At 38.3% G+C, this 14,321-nt stretch overlaps 1 protein-coding gene across 1 annotated transcript; it reads right to left on the bottom strand.

The window, feature by feature from the left end:
- Positions 1-1,991: 1,991 nt before the first annotated feature.
- On the bottom strand, positions 1,992-13,572 carry aadac (arylacetamide deacetylase). The gene is made up of 5 exons (XM_008425840.1): positions 12,884-13,572; positions 11,588-11,816; positions 11,279-11,348; positions 9,244-9,415; positions 1,992-4,115 (listed from the first exon to the last, which is right to left on the bottom strand). Exons 1-5 carry the CDS (start codon positions 13,022-13,024, stop codon positions 3,489-3,491), a joined length of 1,239 nt encoding a protein of 412 aa, XP_008424062.1. The 5' UTR covers positions 13,025-13,572; the 3' UTR covers positions 1,992-3,488.
- Between the last annotated feature and the right edge of the window lie 749 nt (positions 13,573-14,321).

The following is a 14,321-nucleotide window of genomic DNA, read 5'->3' as shown; positions in this document are numbered from 1 at the left end:
AGAACCCTCAAGCTCCCAGGCCTCTGGTAGAGGACCCGAGCTCAGAGGATGAAACAGACCACCCGCGGAGGGTGAGAAGGGAATATTTTTTTAATATATATATATAATACCACTTATTCACAGTGGAATTCAGTCAAATACTATTGTTCTACAATTATGATGGCAATCTATAAAATGATCAACTTTACAGTTGTCCATGTGGGCATTCTTAGTGTTTGTGTTTCTGAAGCTTGACAGAAAGGCTCCCACATGTGTTGAGGGGAATACAGAAATCACTCATAACATACCAAATGGGTTTTAATCAAGTAAAGCCGTATAAGTTGTAGCACACTTGGATTTGGAGACGGAGCATCAACAATCAGGTGCAATGGCGGCACTAAAACACCCTGGTTTCCCATAGAAATGGGTCCAGCTTAAGAATAAGACAATGTGCGTACACCACACCTCGGAGCAGTAGACTGTTGACATCCGGGCCACCACGCGGATTTTGAATGCCTGAGTCAGTCTGTATGGGACATTTTACAGACTGACTTTAATGTAAGATTGGATGACTACTGCTAGACTTTTACATACACAGGAATGACTGACATTTGGGACTTTCAGTGATGCATTTGAACCCTTGAATAAATGTAAAAAACATGCAATTTCAGTAGAAGAAACATAAGTTTTCAATAATGACTGGTTAACAGTCATGTGGTACAATCCAGTCCCCTTCAGTTGTCATGAAAATTGTGAATAATTTATTTCAACATAACTTGAAAGAAATTTGACTTTGTAATTTGATGCCTTGAAATTGCCCGCCGTCTCCTTAAGTGGCTCCTAGTCTTTGTTCTTATTGTTAAAGTTTTTTCTCAGTGCAACAAGTGCTAAATTTAAACTTAAAGTCGGATTAATGCCATTTGCTTTCCATGTTGATATTAAAACCAAATCTTTTTCCACTACCGGTGAAGTAAAAAAAATATATATCTATGTGAGCTATAGAAGCTATTGTTTGTCATACCACTGAGCTTTTGACCTTTGGTGATTGCTAGAGAGCTAAATGTATTATTGTAAAGATGCTACATAGCTTTAACAAAATGAACAGGACTTTATGCTTTGATTTTATTAGGACAAGTCATACCATGATCCATCATTGCATTTAGATAGGAATCTCAAATGGAACCAACAACAGGGGGGGGAAAGCAAATGGAAAATGTTTGATCTGATGTTTTTGGAGCACATGACGAAAAGCACAAGAGTTGCATTATGAGCGATCAGAAAGGATAAACTAATGGAAAAATATCTGAGGACAAATGGGAAATATAAGTGCATATTGGTTGATCTTCAGCTATGTTACCTTGTGAAGCCAGTTGTTTTACAGACAGCAAGAAATCCAAGCAAACAATCTAGGTTAACATGCGAAATAATGGTAACTTTCATTACTTCACATATAATCTCTATTCAGGCTTTGATAGATGCACTCTATTGAACTTGATGAGGTCATGTTTTCTCCATCTGTTTAATTTGCGTTTACTGAATTCTGAATGAACATACCGCGTACACATTTCTTAAACAAAAAAATTACGCAAAATCCCTGAGAGGTTACTTCATTTGCAACCATTCCCTTGCAGTGCCTCTTATAATATGGTTATTAGTCCAACATTGCCATTTGAATTCAGAAACAGAGGACCAGTCATGAGGCGCATTTCAAAAGCATGAACACAACAAACATCCCTTTATGTTTCATGGGAATAAATCCAGGTTGAGATGAAAAAATGGGTGTATAAATGTGATGTGTACGTCTTTGTACTCTGCACCCTGGAGCAGTCAGAGTGTTTCATTGAATAACAGTTGACATCTCTGAACTTTCTATTTAATATATGTCTGTAAAAGGCTTAAAGTAACATCACATGTTCTATCTATTCCTACTGTTCAAGTACAGCATGCTTTGTTAATGAAATGTGGTTACATAAGACATCCCCCACCCCCCCCAAAAAAACAAATTTAAGCAGTGAAAGCTTAAGTGATTTTATTGTCATTTTACATTAAACTTGCACGAGGCTCACAAATTTTCCAACTGCAAAAACAAAAAACGTAAAACTCATTTTTACATCCGAGAACGTAAAAGTGTTGACGCAAAAACATGATGCCCGGCATATGTGGAAAGTTACATTGTTAGTAGCAGAAGGTAGATAGTATTGACATTTTTTCATTAATAACGTTAATAAAAATATAATTCTCAAGCTGTCACTTGCTCATTCATTTCATATATTAAATTAAATAACTGAAATAGTCCTGAAATGCAAATGAGTTTATATTCAGTGCTTGCAATGACTGGGCTTTAGTCAGCAAAAACGTCCTTTCTGAATGTTAATATAAAAACCATATATGGTAATAAATGTATTACAACCTTAAAATCTTCTGCCTGAAACTTGAGTCCTAAGCTACAGCTTCAATTTCTATCAATTTCTTTCAACAGAACGGGGTTTTGTGTAAAAACTTAAAACTCTTGTTTTTCGAATGGGGTGAGCAGAGTCATATATGCTCCACATGTAAATGTTGATGCCACATATTATACATTATTGCCCCATCCCTCTTTTTGCCCCATCGTTGCACCAATCTCAGCTACACTTTCTCAAACAATGTTTAGATTTTTTTTTTTTTTACTAATAGTCAGATGGAATATGGAACATCGACATTCACTGACCTTATATTACAAGAGAACCAAAACATTTGACATTGGTTACCGCAGGAAGTGAACATTAAAATTTGAGGGTTTGTCAAATTAATATTTCTTTTGTTGTTCTTGTCCACTCCACCGCCAAAAAAACTTTTCAACATTATTAAATTTGACCAATCTTTGGGATCAGAAACTAGAATAAGTCAACGAGTTACAAATAGTTGAACTAATTTGCACATAAGTCTTTGGAATGCGGTACATACTGTGATAAATGTTAACTTTGGCCAAAAGAGCATCTGGAGAAATCCTCTCCTGCTCGCAAAGACTTATAATGAATTCTTCAAATCTCTGCAGGGACAGTTTTACTTCCAGAGGTATGCATTACTGACTATTAAGACTAATATTGATACAATAAATATGAGATCTGATGGAAGATCATGTGGTGAGAAGCAATAAAAAGGAGCTCTGTTCAGAGTAAAAAAAATAAATAAAAAAATAACCTGTCCATCAAACTAATATGATAGCCACAGTTTTATTTTACATAAGCACTATGTTTGCAGCTAGCTCAATCATATAATGATACAGGTGTCAGATTTCTCTCGTCACCTTAAAATGAAAAAACATGTTCACTATTGTTTCAAAATTAGGCAAAATCCATTACAAGAAAACAGATGAAATTAGCATATTTAAACAAAAACAGCATGACCAAAGAAGTACACCACCGATAGTTAAAAATGACATGAAAAAAAAGATTCAGCTAAACATTAGTGCATTGTGTGGAAAACTGGAATACCCACTTATACAGTCAAAAGTTGTTTTTTTTTTGTTTTTACAAATTATCCTTGAGCCATTTAACGTAGTTGTCTGTCATGCGACGTGCAATGAGAAAGTCAGTCGGCCACACGGTAAACATCAGCGCTCCGTGGAATCCCGTGTCGTAGTGCTGGTGCGTCACCTCAACGCCAGCCGCCCGGAGCCGTGTGGCGTACATGATCCCGTCATCTCTGAGGACGTCGTACTCGCACGTCAGAATGTACGCCTTGGGCAGAGAGTGCAGGTCTGCGTCCGGGACCAGCAAGGGCGACGCCCTGGGGTCGGCGAACGACTGGGACGGCCCGTCCATCCCGGCCGCCTCCCCTTTGGATCCCTGCGCGACAGCGGGAGCGCTGTAGTTGTACTCTTTGTGATAAGCCTCCGGCAGAAAGGCGCTCCAGTTGACGAACTTCAGCAACCTGGACGACTCGGGGCTGTTGTGCGAGTTGGCCATCATGGCTCTGAAGAGGGCTTTGTTGCTCGTAAAATACTCACTCCAGAAGCGCACCATGAGCGTGCGTGGCAGAATTGGCATGTCTTTGTTCTGCTGATACGAAGGCGTCTTCAAGTCCAATGCCTGCAGCACGGGGTAAAGGAGTGCCTGAGCCCTCAGCTTGATCTGCTGCCCAGACTCTTTCTGCAGCTGTGGAGCAGACATAAGTAAATCAGACAGTGTGGATAAAAAGATCGAGCTGACTCGGTGACATAAGATGAAAACAGCAGGTTTCTGAAGAAGAAGCCCCCATATGTGATACTCACGGCTTATAAAAAAAAGAGACAAAAGAAACATTCATCTTTTGCTGCCATGGTAGTGATGTACAAGTTAAGGACAATTCAACAATATCGATATTTCTGGGCTCGACTATATATAACATGAGCATCAGTCCTTACACTGATGCACAAAAAGTTAATTTTGGTGTTAAGCAATCGTTGAGAAAGAAATCTGTTTTTATTTTTAAAGTATCTCTGTCTCTGAATACCATCACAACTGACGGTTGCGCCTCTCTTAAATGCTCCATTAACCCCAGCAAGGTCGAACGGTTAACTTCAGACTTTGTCCTTCCTTTGTCTGAAGCAATGAAGACGCACAACAAGTTAGGAGCATGAAATTAAAAACATCTATAATTTTTCTTCCACTTTGACAATGACTTACTTTTTGGTTGTCTTTGATAGCTTAGAAAAATTTAGCAATCGCTTCAGTTTTGTAGCTATTGGGTTGTCTGTGAATTAACTGAATTATTTGTATAGTACTTTTCAAGTTGTACAGTTCAGTGCTTTGCCTGTGGGCACATCAACACGTGACAGGAGGGAACTGTAGTCGACCCTGCAACCTTTTCCCTTGCAAGACAATGACTCTACTTACTGAGCCACAGCCTCTTTTTGCTCGACTATCCTACAAAGCAGTCAGTACAAATATTGTTTTCTATTCAGTTTGATGTCTGGAGAAGACATGTGCTGATTTGTCATCCCCCGGCTCGGTGAAACAAACTTTTAAATTACAAATGGATGAGCTATTAGCTACTCGATCCCCCCAAACATCTCAACTTCCAGGTAAAAATGAAAACATATTTGCGAGTGCACCAGTCTACAAAGCCCCAATCAATACTCCTCTCAGTCAATGAAAGATTTTTCCAAGAATGTCTTCAGCCTGAAAGACAAACGTGTAAGAAGTAAATGGATATGCAGACAAAACCGTTCTTTGTAGGAGCATCATGTTGTCCGAGGATGCTACAAAGACACAGCTGTAGATCTCTCACTGTGATACTAAGCCAGATAACAGAACTGCACAAAAATCACGAGCCTCTTCTCATTTCTTTATGTTTTGCTTTACATAAGCCCCTTGTTCTTAGTCTTAAAAAAAAAAGAAAAAACTTGTGGGATTTTTTTTCCTTAAGGTTTTCTAAAGCTGCAGAAAGCTGCAGCTCAGCTTCCTTGTTCATTTTTCATGATGGGTCTTTTTACTTAAGACATTCACCTTTGACCTAGAAAACAAATCTTGTCTATATGTAACATACACGATAAACGAGCTCAAAAAGCATCCTACATTCAAATGTTTGGTGTCATCTAAAACAGGCTCACGTTGAAAATTCCTCACTTTGTTTGTAACGTGATGTTCCTGACTGTGGACACGGGCAAATTTAATTGTGGTGCCGCCCCTTAAACAACATTCATGAAGGATGGGAGGTTTTCCAAGGGGTCCAAGGAACCAGTAAAATGATTAATAAATAAATAAAAATGCACGCGTGGCAACAAATCAGGTAATACGTGCTAATAACACAACAATTTGGTCATTACAAAAGTAACAGACCCAATCATGTAGTTATTTGTCAATAATGTAATTCAGTGTTTTGGCCCAATAACAATAATTTACGAGTTAAACCAAATTATATTATCGACTAGATGACACTGAGAAAACAGAAGTAGGTTACATGACCTCTGACCTCTTCCTGTGTTCCGGCACATTCCACTAGGAGATCCAAACAGCTAGGGTCACAAAACCAAGTTATGAACAAATTCACTGAATCTAAGAAAATGCTTCCTAATGTTATTAAGCTACTACAAGCAAACCTGTTGCAATGCAAGCTGTACTTTTTTTTGTGCCTTTGCTAGGAAGAATAATTGTGCTGCTTCCTCCTCTATGCTTTTTTTCCATCAGCTGCATGGGAACAGACACAAGCTTGTTATGAGCAAACAAACCAATATAGACCCTTCACGCCGCTGGAATTAGGAGACAGCTGTTCTTGCCAACGAAGACTTATAAGGTTAACATGGATCCTTCATGAATGCGTACGACTACCAAACTGCACAGAACTGCCAAAAAAAAAAATTGTTTCTAAGAAATACACTCTCAATTATGTGTTCTTCAAATGAGATATTATTTCAGCTTCAGCTTCCAAAGATTTCTAAGTAATGACGTATCATTATCATTACTTTATTGGCTTTGTTACATTTAAGATGACCAAAAGCATTACTTCATCGGCAGGTATTAAGTTATTGGCCACTATTGCGTAACAGGATTAGTATTTGTTTCACTTGCTTTATCCAAGTCATCATTGTTGGATTCTCAACAGCTCCCTCCCTCTTTATCATCATAGATGAGTAACTGCTGGTGCTGATGCACTACACTGAGCCTAAAATATATGGGCGTCATCTACGTAACCTCTCAGCTCTGCAGGTCATTTCCTACACACAACACTTTTGATCTCAGAGAATGCTTGACAGGACAGCTCACTTCACCTTCACTGACAAACACAGACGTACACGTCGTTGCATCACGACTCCGTAGCCGAGTTTTTGCGATGCACACTTTCAAACTAAGACGGTGCTCGTCGTGCGGCGTTTGCGATTTGTTGTAACTTTATTAAAGCCCAAGGAAATGACTTGAGAATTCGCCCAAACCTCAACCCTGATCACTATTACAAAATTAAATTCCAAGGAGATTATCTGCGGAACTCCCTGCATGCACAAGGATTATTCTTGAGCCGTGGTTCTGTCTGTTCATGCGCCTGTTGTACATTGCAGAGCCTAAAGTTTTCTCCTGAGCCTCCTGTGTGATGAACTCTCTCTAATGGAAATAAACATTCGCATGTCGTCTTTTCAGTAACCAAATGCTATTAAGTTAAAGCAAATTTTCAGTTTTTTTATTTTTTATTATGTAATTATCTTTTATGAAACAAGATTGCTTTGTCCCATATCAGGTAAAAATGGCTTAATTGCTGATCAAATTGCCCATGCGTGCCTCAAAACCATAAATGCTACTTCTCCCTATCATGAGAACATTGTTTGTTTTGTGCAATGAGGTATTCTCCATTTCAATTTTCAATCAGCAGAAAATGCAGCACTACCCCAACCAGCAAAAGTTGGATTATTGCTGAGAGGCTGTCAGCATCGGCTGCTTGATACAAGCTTTTTTAGACTGGTGTAAAGTTTGGGAAATTCACTTTTACTAATTCCCAAACACAAAAATAGAACTTGTTTTTTATTAGTATTAAATATTTACACTGTGAAATGTCTTGGAAATGTTTCAGACTATGAATGTTAATGCTGTCTTTTATTTAGAGAAATTCTGTCGAGTTTGACAAAAAATAGGGTAAAACAGCCGCAGTCCTGACGCAGTTATTACATAAGGCTGAGGCAGTGTTTCTCAAACTTTTTCAGGCAGAGGACCCATCCATTTTCTTACACCCTTGTCCCTCAGTGGGGTCGGGAGGGTCGCTGGTGCCTATCTCCAGCTAGCATAGGCCATGGACCACTCACCCCATTTAACAAACACCAAATTAATAACTTGAAATGCAACATCTTAATATGTACAACCTGAAATGAAAACATTAGTCTCTTAACTCGCTGTCTTTGTTCCTCCCTATGTGAAGTGTGGCGCTGTTTTGTAAATTTCACAGGCCAAAATCAAACTTTGAACAAGCTTGCTCGGGGCGTTTCGAGTAGTTTACAGATTCTGGAAGTATGGATTGTAAGCTTTCCATTGATATAAAACACATGGAAATATAAACAAAAGTTCAATACTACAAGTGTTGAGTGCACTCATAGCGTTTTAGGGCTATTTGTAATTCAGAAGAATAAAAGAAAATCTAGACTTGAGTTGCGTTGGCAAAATCAAACAGATAGCCCAACATAAATATTTTTATTTTAGTTGTTAAGATGCAGTTAGTCAGTGTGGGGTGCAGCTCTTTTCACCACTGGCTTATCGCATTCATCACAGCCTACATATTCATGCCTGTGGTATGCTATGTATCGTAACAGTGTTGAAAAGCAAATGTTCTGCAACTCACCCTGAGAAATTTTCCACCGGTATCTTCGGGCTTTCTTTTTAGTGACCCGATCTTAAGCCGTTTATCCATTATTATTTTTTAAACACAATCCTTTGGTCAACTAACTGTAGCGTCGCACTTTGAGTTCAAGTCACGGCAAATAAGCGTTTGTTTACATGCAGTACCTCACGGACCACCTGGAGGACGCCAGTGGACCACAAGTGGTCCGGGGACCATAATTTGAGAAAGACTGGTCTAAGCTAAGGTCATAGTTTGTTGACACGTTTTGAAGAAACAAAAAGAAACATACCTACCCTAGTCAGTTTTTAGAACTTTATGATCTCTTCCTTTGAGCTTCTGAGAGAGACAAAAAACATCTCTTAAACTGTTTAGGTCAAATTTGGAATGTTCAATTCACTGTGATAAGAATTGTGTATGTATAAGTGTTTGTAGATTGATTATCTAAATGAGTATTTGCTTGTTGTGTGTTTATTTGTTCATTTAAGCTCATGTGGGTTGATTATAACAGACTTAGTTTGTGGCAAAGCTAGTGATTAGCTGTCATTGGTAGACCTAACAATCATTATTACCAGTACAGATTATTTGTCTTGATTAGAAAAAAAAAGTAATTTTTAATAATATACTGAAATCTTCTTTTGCAACCATTTAATGTAATACAGGAAATCCTGACTCCTCCTTCAAGTGATTATTTGATAGATTATCAAACTGTCTTGTGACCATTATTTCGATTGCATTTTTGAAGCAGCTTAAAACAACTATAAACATTTCTTGACCAGTCAAGGTCATACCAAACTGTATTCTCTGGCATTAAACATTGTTCAGAAGTATATTCATTCCTTTACTGACATTCCAAAAATTTGATGAGTGACATTTAGCTATGGAAAATTCTACAAATTTCTGCTAAATCCACCTTTTCTTCTGCCCTCAAATGAAATGAGAAACCAAATCTAAGCCTACTCTGAGTCTCAAAAACAGACTCTGTACCTGCTGAGAGACTGCCGCTGCAAGGTTCCCTCCAGCACTATCCCCTGACACAGCAACACGCCCCGGGTCCACAGAATACTGGGCTAGCACCCCCTTCTGGAGGAAGTATTTGACCACACGGTGCACGTCCTCATACGGGACGGGGAAATGGTGAGCAGGGGCGAGGCGGTACCTGAAACAGATAAGAGTTCACAGATTATTCCTGCAGTAAAAACAAAGGCTTTGGAGGTCAGGCTCACAGACAAAACTTTAATCCTGGAAACATAAACACGATCAAATTTCTGTGTTAAAGATGACAAAGACAAGCAAATAAGTCACTGTGCAAAAGAGTTTTGTTTTTTTCACATCGAGGTGAAAGTTGTTGTTTTTTTATGTTAAATGGAAAAGTAAAACTAGAATGAGCTTGTTTGTATAACTGTCCAGTAATAGAGGTAAACAAAAGTTATTGATGGATATGTGAAGAAAACCTTCAGAACATGCTGTGAGTACTCTGTGAAGGTCAGAGGACAGATCTAATCACTGAACATTTCTTTAAGAAAGCTACAATACTCTACTTTAGTACTTATAATGTCACAAACAATAATTCATCAATAGAATATCTTGGAATTTTTGAAGTGATATTCTGTTAAAAGGATATAACCTGCTAATATTTTAGGTAAGGCATATATTTCTCTTTGAGTGATGAAAAATCCAATGAGTTTGGTTCCTTAAGATGATGCCAAGAAGGGAGAAGACTTGAAACAAACGCACTTCTTACTTTTATTTGTCTTCTGTGTCAATAACATGGAAACATGACAGTGATTTTAAGTTTCAGAAAGTAATGTTTACAAGCAAAGATGACGATACTTTTAAGATTGGAGTTGATTTAAGATTGTAAAAGTCTGCTTCAGTCTAACTTTTATGTTCGCTATTCTAAAGAAAGTAATGCATTTCTCCTTAACTCTACTTTACCTATTACTGTTACTACTGATGGAATCGTACTCAAGAAAATTTTAACTTTCATTTCCTCACTAAAAGCATTTGTGTAATTATTGTAACCCTGCAGTCACTGAATTAAGTACATCTAAGAATAAGAGCAAATGACAATAGAAAGTCTATTAGGGAGATGAGATAAAGACGACAACAAATACGCAGAGGAAATCTCACACAAATTTTCAAAGATATTCACATAACTAGCACAGCAGCTATATTAAGAATTTTTTTTTTTTCAATCACAAACGGTGAACAAAAGAGTGAGAGACAAAACCCCCAAAAGTTCCTGTTTGCCATATTTTTAGGGATGCAACTAGCAATTGTTTTTGGTAATCAGTTATTCTGTGGATAATTCTGATGAGTGATCGATTAATCGGATAAAATAAACTTGGGACATTCTGCTGTTTTATGTATATATATATTAAATATACAAATGAACAATTAAATTCCCCTTTTTAAATAAGAAAGTACAATAACACCATTACTTTAGTGACCGCTTGATCGTTAGTATAAAGGATCCATCAGCAGCTACAACATATTTCACACATCAACATGTGTGGAGGTCAGCCGATTCTGCTAGACTGAACATCAAATACAGAGTAGGGCTAATCTGATGACTGTGTTTTGGATTAACAGATTAATAATTGGAAAGCAAAAGGTGCTTAAAATGAGATATGTTTTGTTTTTACAGAATTTTAAAAGAGTTAAGGTAAAAAAAACAACTTATGCCACTTGTGGAGTTATGGGTAAAACGCATTTACAAGTAAAGGTCTTGTCTTGAATGCAACATTTATTTGTTGTACAGTTTTGGTTTCATTACAGCTCAGTTTTTTCATCAAAATGGCATTTTTAATCAACACTAAATTTGGTGACGATTATTTTAATCCTGATTAAACGTTCCAGCCCTATGTATTTTCCTCTTTTTAAAAAATTGAGATAACAGAGTCAAAGAAATACTTTTTTTAAAAAGTAGCGTAATAAGTGCTCCATTTATAATTTTCATATTGAGGTTTTCTGCATTTTGTTGGGTTTACATTCCCTAAAACAACAGCAGAACACTTACTCTACAGAGAGAACGACAGCATCAAGTTCAGTGACGATCTTTCTGGCCAGCAGATCATATGGACTCATGCCTGTACAGAAAGACAACCCAAAGTCAGACAAGCCTTCATAGATGAATGGATTTCTTTAACTGCACACTAACTTACATGAATGAAAAGTGATTCTGTCCTACAAAATCTAAAGTTATTCATTCAACAGACTGAGTTGAATTGTTATGTTCATGGACAGTGTGGCTCTTTGCCCAGGACACTATATCAGTGGGCTGCACAAAGACTTCATCTCTGTGAATATGCAACAAAACCCAACCTACGGGAGCTTCCTAGACACCATCCACCCCCGTGCAGATAAATGATGGCTCTCCTCAGGCCGGCGTCTCCACCCTGGCTCTTCGGTTGGTAAAGCACCACCTCCACGCCGTCAAACTTTTCTTCTGTCACTTTGACGTGCTCGTCAGACACCGGTACGATTTTCTCCAATAGAGTAATGACGTACATCACGTCCATGTAGTCCTTCAGACCCGCTGACTCACAAAGGTCTGCCTGGAAAAGGGAAACGGACAATGAAAAGAACCGTCGTCGCGTCCCAACCGTACAATGAAAAAAGTTTAAGCTCACAGCCTCATTGCTTGGGACATGAATCTGGCAGATAGGGAACGAAATAGTCACATGAATGCAGCTGTAATGTCAACTGTTCCTGAAAAAGATCTCTTAGGAGAAATCACAACCAAGAGGAATTCAAAACTAAAAGATAACTCGAGCCTGAAGCAACAACACTGGGGCATTCTTCTTGTTTCAAAGGCTCAAAACAGATCTCTGGTTATTAACTTAAGTCAAAATACAAATGGGCTCATTTTACCGTGAAATCAAATAAAGGCGTTGACAGCTTCACATAAACTATATGACACTAGAACAATCACAACCTGCAGTCAGCCTCGCATAATTTAAAGGGAGTAGTTTATGTAACTGCGCTACAATTTGTCCCTGCCTGCAAATGATTTCCTCAAATAATAAGTGAACGAAGTGAGCTTACATATGGCTCATCGCTTCAACACACATCTTCACTATCGTCTATGTTAAATTATAGACATGCACATGTTGCTTTTTAAAAAAGTTTCTAATATAGATATCTAAAAAAAAAAAAGTCGTCTGATGTTTCAGTGTTGCAGGCTAAAAAATGTGGAAATAAAAATAAGAATACTTTTGTTACGTTTGTGAATTATTTGATGTTATAACCACGTGCTCAAACGTAACTGCAAACTATGAAAAGTCCAGTTTGCTACTACTGTGTGAGGTATTATAAACCACATGTCTAGCCCTCATAAATGGAGGAGAGTTTCCATAATAGGATCTATTATTAGACCAGGTGAGGACTATACAACACATGGATTAGCATCTGACATAATCTGGTGTAACCAGTATGCGTATCTACATCAGCAAAAAATAATAGAAAAAAATAAAATAAAATTAACCTGCTCTAAAAGAAGAAACAATAATGAAGACCAAAACATAAAGCAACTGAAAAATAGTTGCAAAGCCTTAGTTGTAAAAGCTTTATCAATAAAGTAACCTAAAAAAAAAAAAAAAGAATCAGAAAAGTTTTCTCTTACCAGGTGACTGAGAGTTCTGAAAAAGGAATTGGTCAGCATGAGTTTCCATCTCTCCTCGATCCTGTCGGGAATTGGCTCGTACACATAATAAGCTGTGAAAGAGCAGAAAGCGACGAATAAAATGATGCTTCCAAGCCTCATCTTACAGCGTGCGTCCGCCGGCCACTGAATGCGAGCTGCAAACACGGACGGACTGTTTGGTTGCACTTGTTAGGGAGTCACTCCGGCGCGCGGAAGAGCGTACGCTCCCCCTCCTCCCCCAAAAATAAGAAGAAGAAAAAAAAAAAAGAAAAAATCAATTGCGGATCCAGACGAGTTAAATGTGACAGCGTGTGGTTGGTGTCATTTGGTTCTTATCGGCCTGCATATTCGGAGCTTTTCCTCGCTGACGGCGCGCGTTCCGTAGAGCATGTCTGTCTCGTGCAGCAGCGGAATTAATTGAGGTGTCAGTGGCGTGGAGAGCGCGCGCACGTTGTGCGCTCACGAGGCAGCACCCTCCCACCTTGCCCGTAAGGCAATTCCTCAGGTGCTCTCTAATCGTTTGTGGATTAGAGAGGAAGAGCAACGGAGCTCTGTGCCAAAACGAAGCGGCGACGCAAATATGAAAGCTTTTGAAACAGCAGAACTCCATGCAGTGAGCTCTTCGGACCCGCTCTCTGAAATATCTAAAATGTCATTAACATCTGACTTGTTTCGTTACAGCTGCCCTTCGGATTCTCCGCGGTTCCGTCTAATTTCTAAGAGAAGCTCTCGGTACTCCCATCTTCTAACCGAGCAGCTATCGCTAAATGAATGTCCAGATAAGTATACGTGGCTGAGGCAGCCCAAGCTAATTATACGATTGGTGTTAGATTTCCCCCCCCAGCATGACTGACAGTCAAAAGAAACATGACTCTGAAAATACTGCTGGAAGAGCAGCCAAGAGCTGCCGGAGTTTGACACAGAAGAGTAAACGCAAGCAGGAGTTTTCCTCAAGGTAAATAATTGTACTTTTAGTGACGGCTTGTTCTGTTCTTGATTCAGGGATGTACAAAGCTCAAGGTCATGTCCTGAATCCCATGGCAGAAGGAAGAAAAACAAGTAAACAAGTGCGTAGGAGTCTTACGATCTAAAAATGAATAGCAACTAGTTATTGTATTAATACCCAGTAAAGGCCTGACGAATAACATAATAAGTCTGACCATTCAAAATGCAATACATCCAGTAATGCAATAAAGCTATTGAGGCAATGACTTAATGACATTTAGACATAAGTATAATGTTGGCTTGCTTTTACTTTATTAGCATAGCGCAAACAGAAACCCTTTGAAAATGGAAAAAAAGGGAATTTATACACAGAATACTACACTGTATAAAATATTTTCCTCCTAGCTGACTAGTGAAAACTGTATTCTGCGAATTGACGACAATTCAATAAAAAAAAAAAATATATATATAT

This window comes from Poecilia reticulata, linkage group LG13 (genome assembly GCF_000633615.1).
Source record: "Poecilia reticulata strain Guanapo linkage group LG13, Guppy_female_1.0+MT, whole genome shotgun sequence".
Classification (NCBI taxonomy): domain Eukaryota; kingdom Metazoa; phylum Chordata; class Actinopteri; order Cyprinodontiformes; family Poeciliidae; genus Poecilia; species Poecilia reticulata.
The sequence above is the reverse complement of the archived record's forward strand: the minus strand, read 5'-3'. Positions and strand labels throughout refer to the sequence as shown.

What these genes read in the sequence shown, in the direction of transcription:
- aadac (XM_008425840.1), bottom strand. Translation starts at nt 13,024, where the DNA reads ATGAGGCTTGGAAGCATCATTTTATTCGTCGCTTTCTGCTCTTTCACA. An exon ending in TCAGAACTCTCAGTCACCTG is followed by an intron (nt 11,817 to 12,883) that starts GTAAGAGAAAAC and finishes TCCCTTTTCCAG; the next exon opens with GCAGACCTTTGTGAGTCAGC. An exon ending in GCTGTCGTTCTCTCTGTAGA is followed by an intron (nt 9,416 to 11,278) that starts GTAAGTGTTCTG and finishes TATCTGTTTCAG; the next exon opens with GTACCGCCTCGCCCCTGCTC.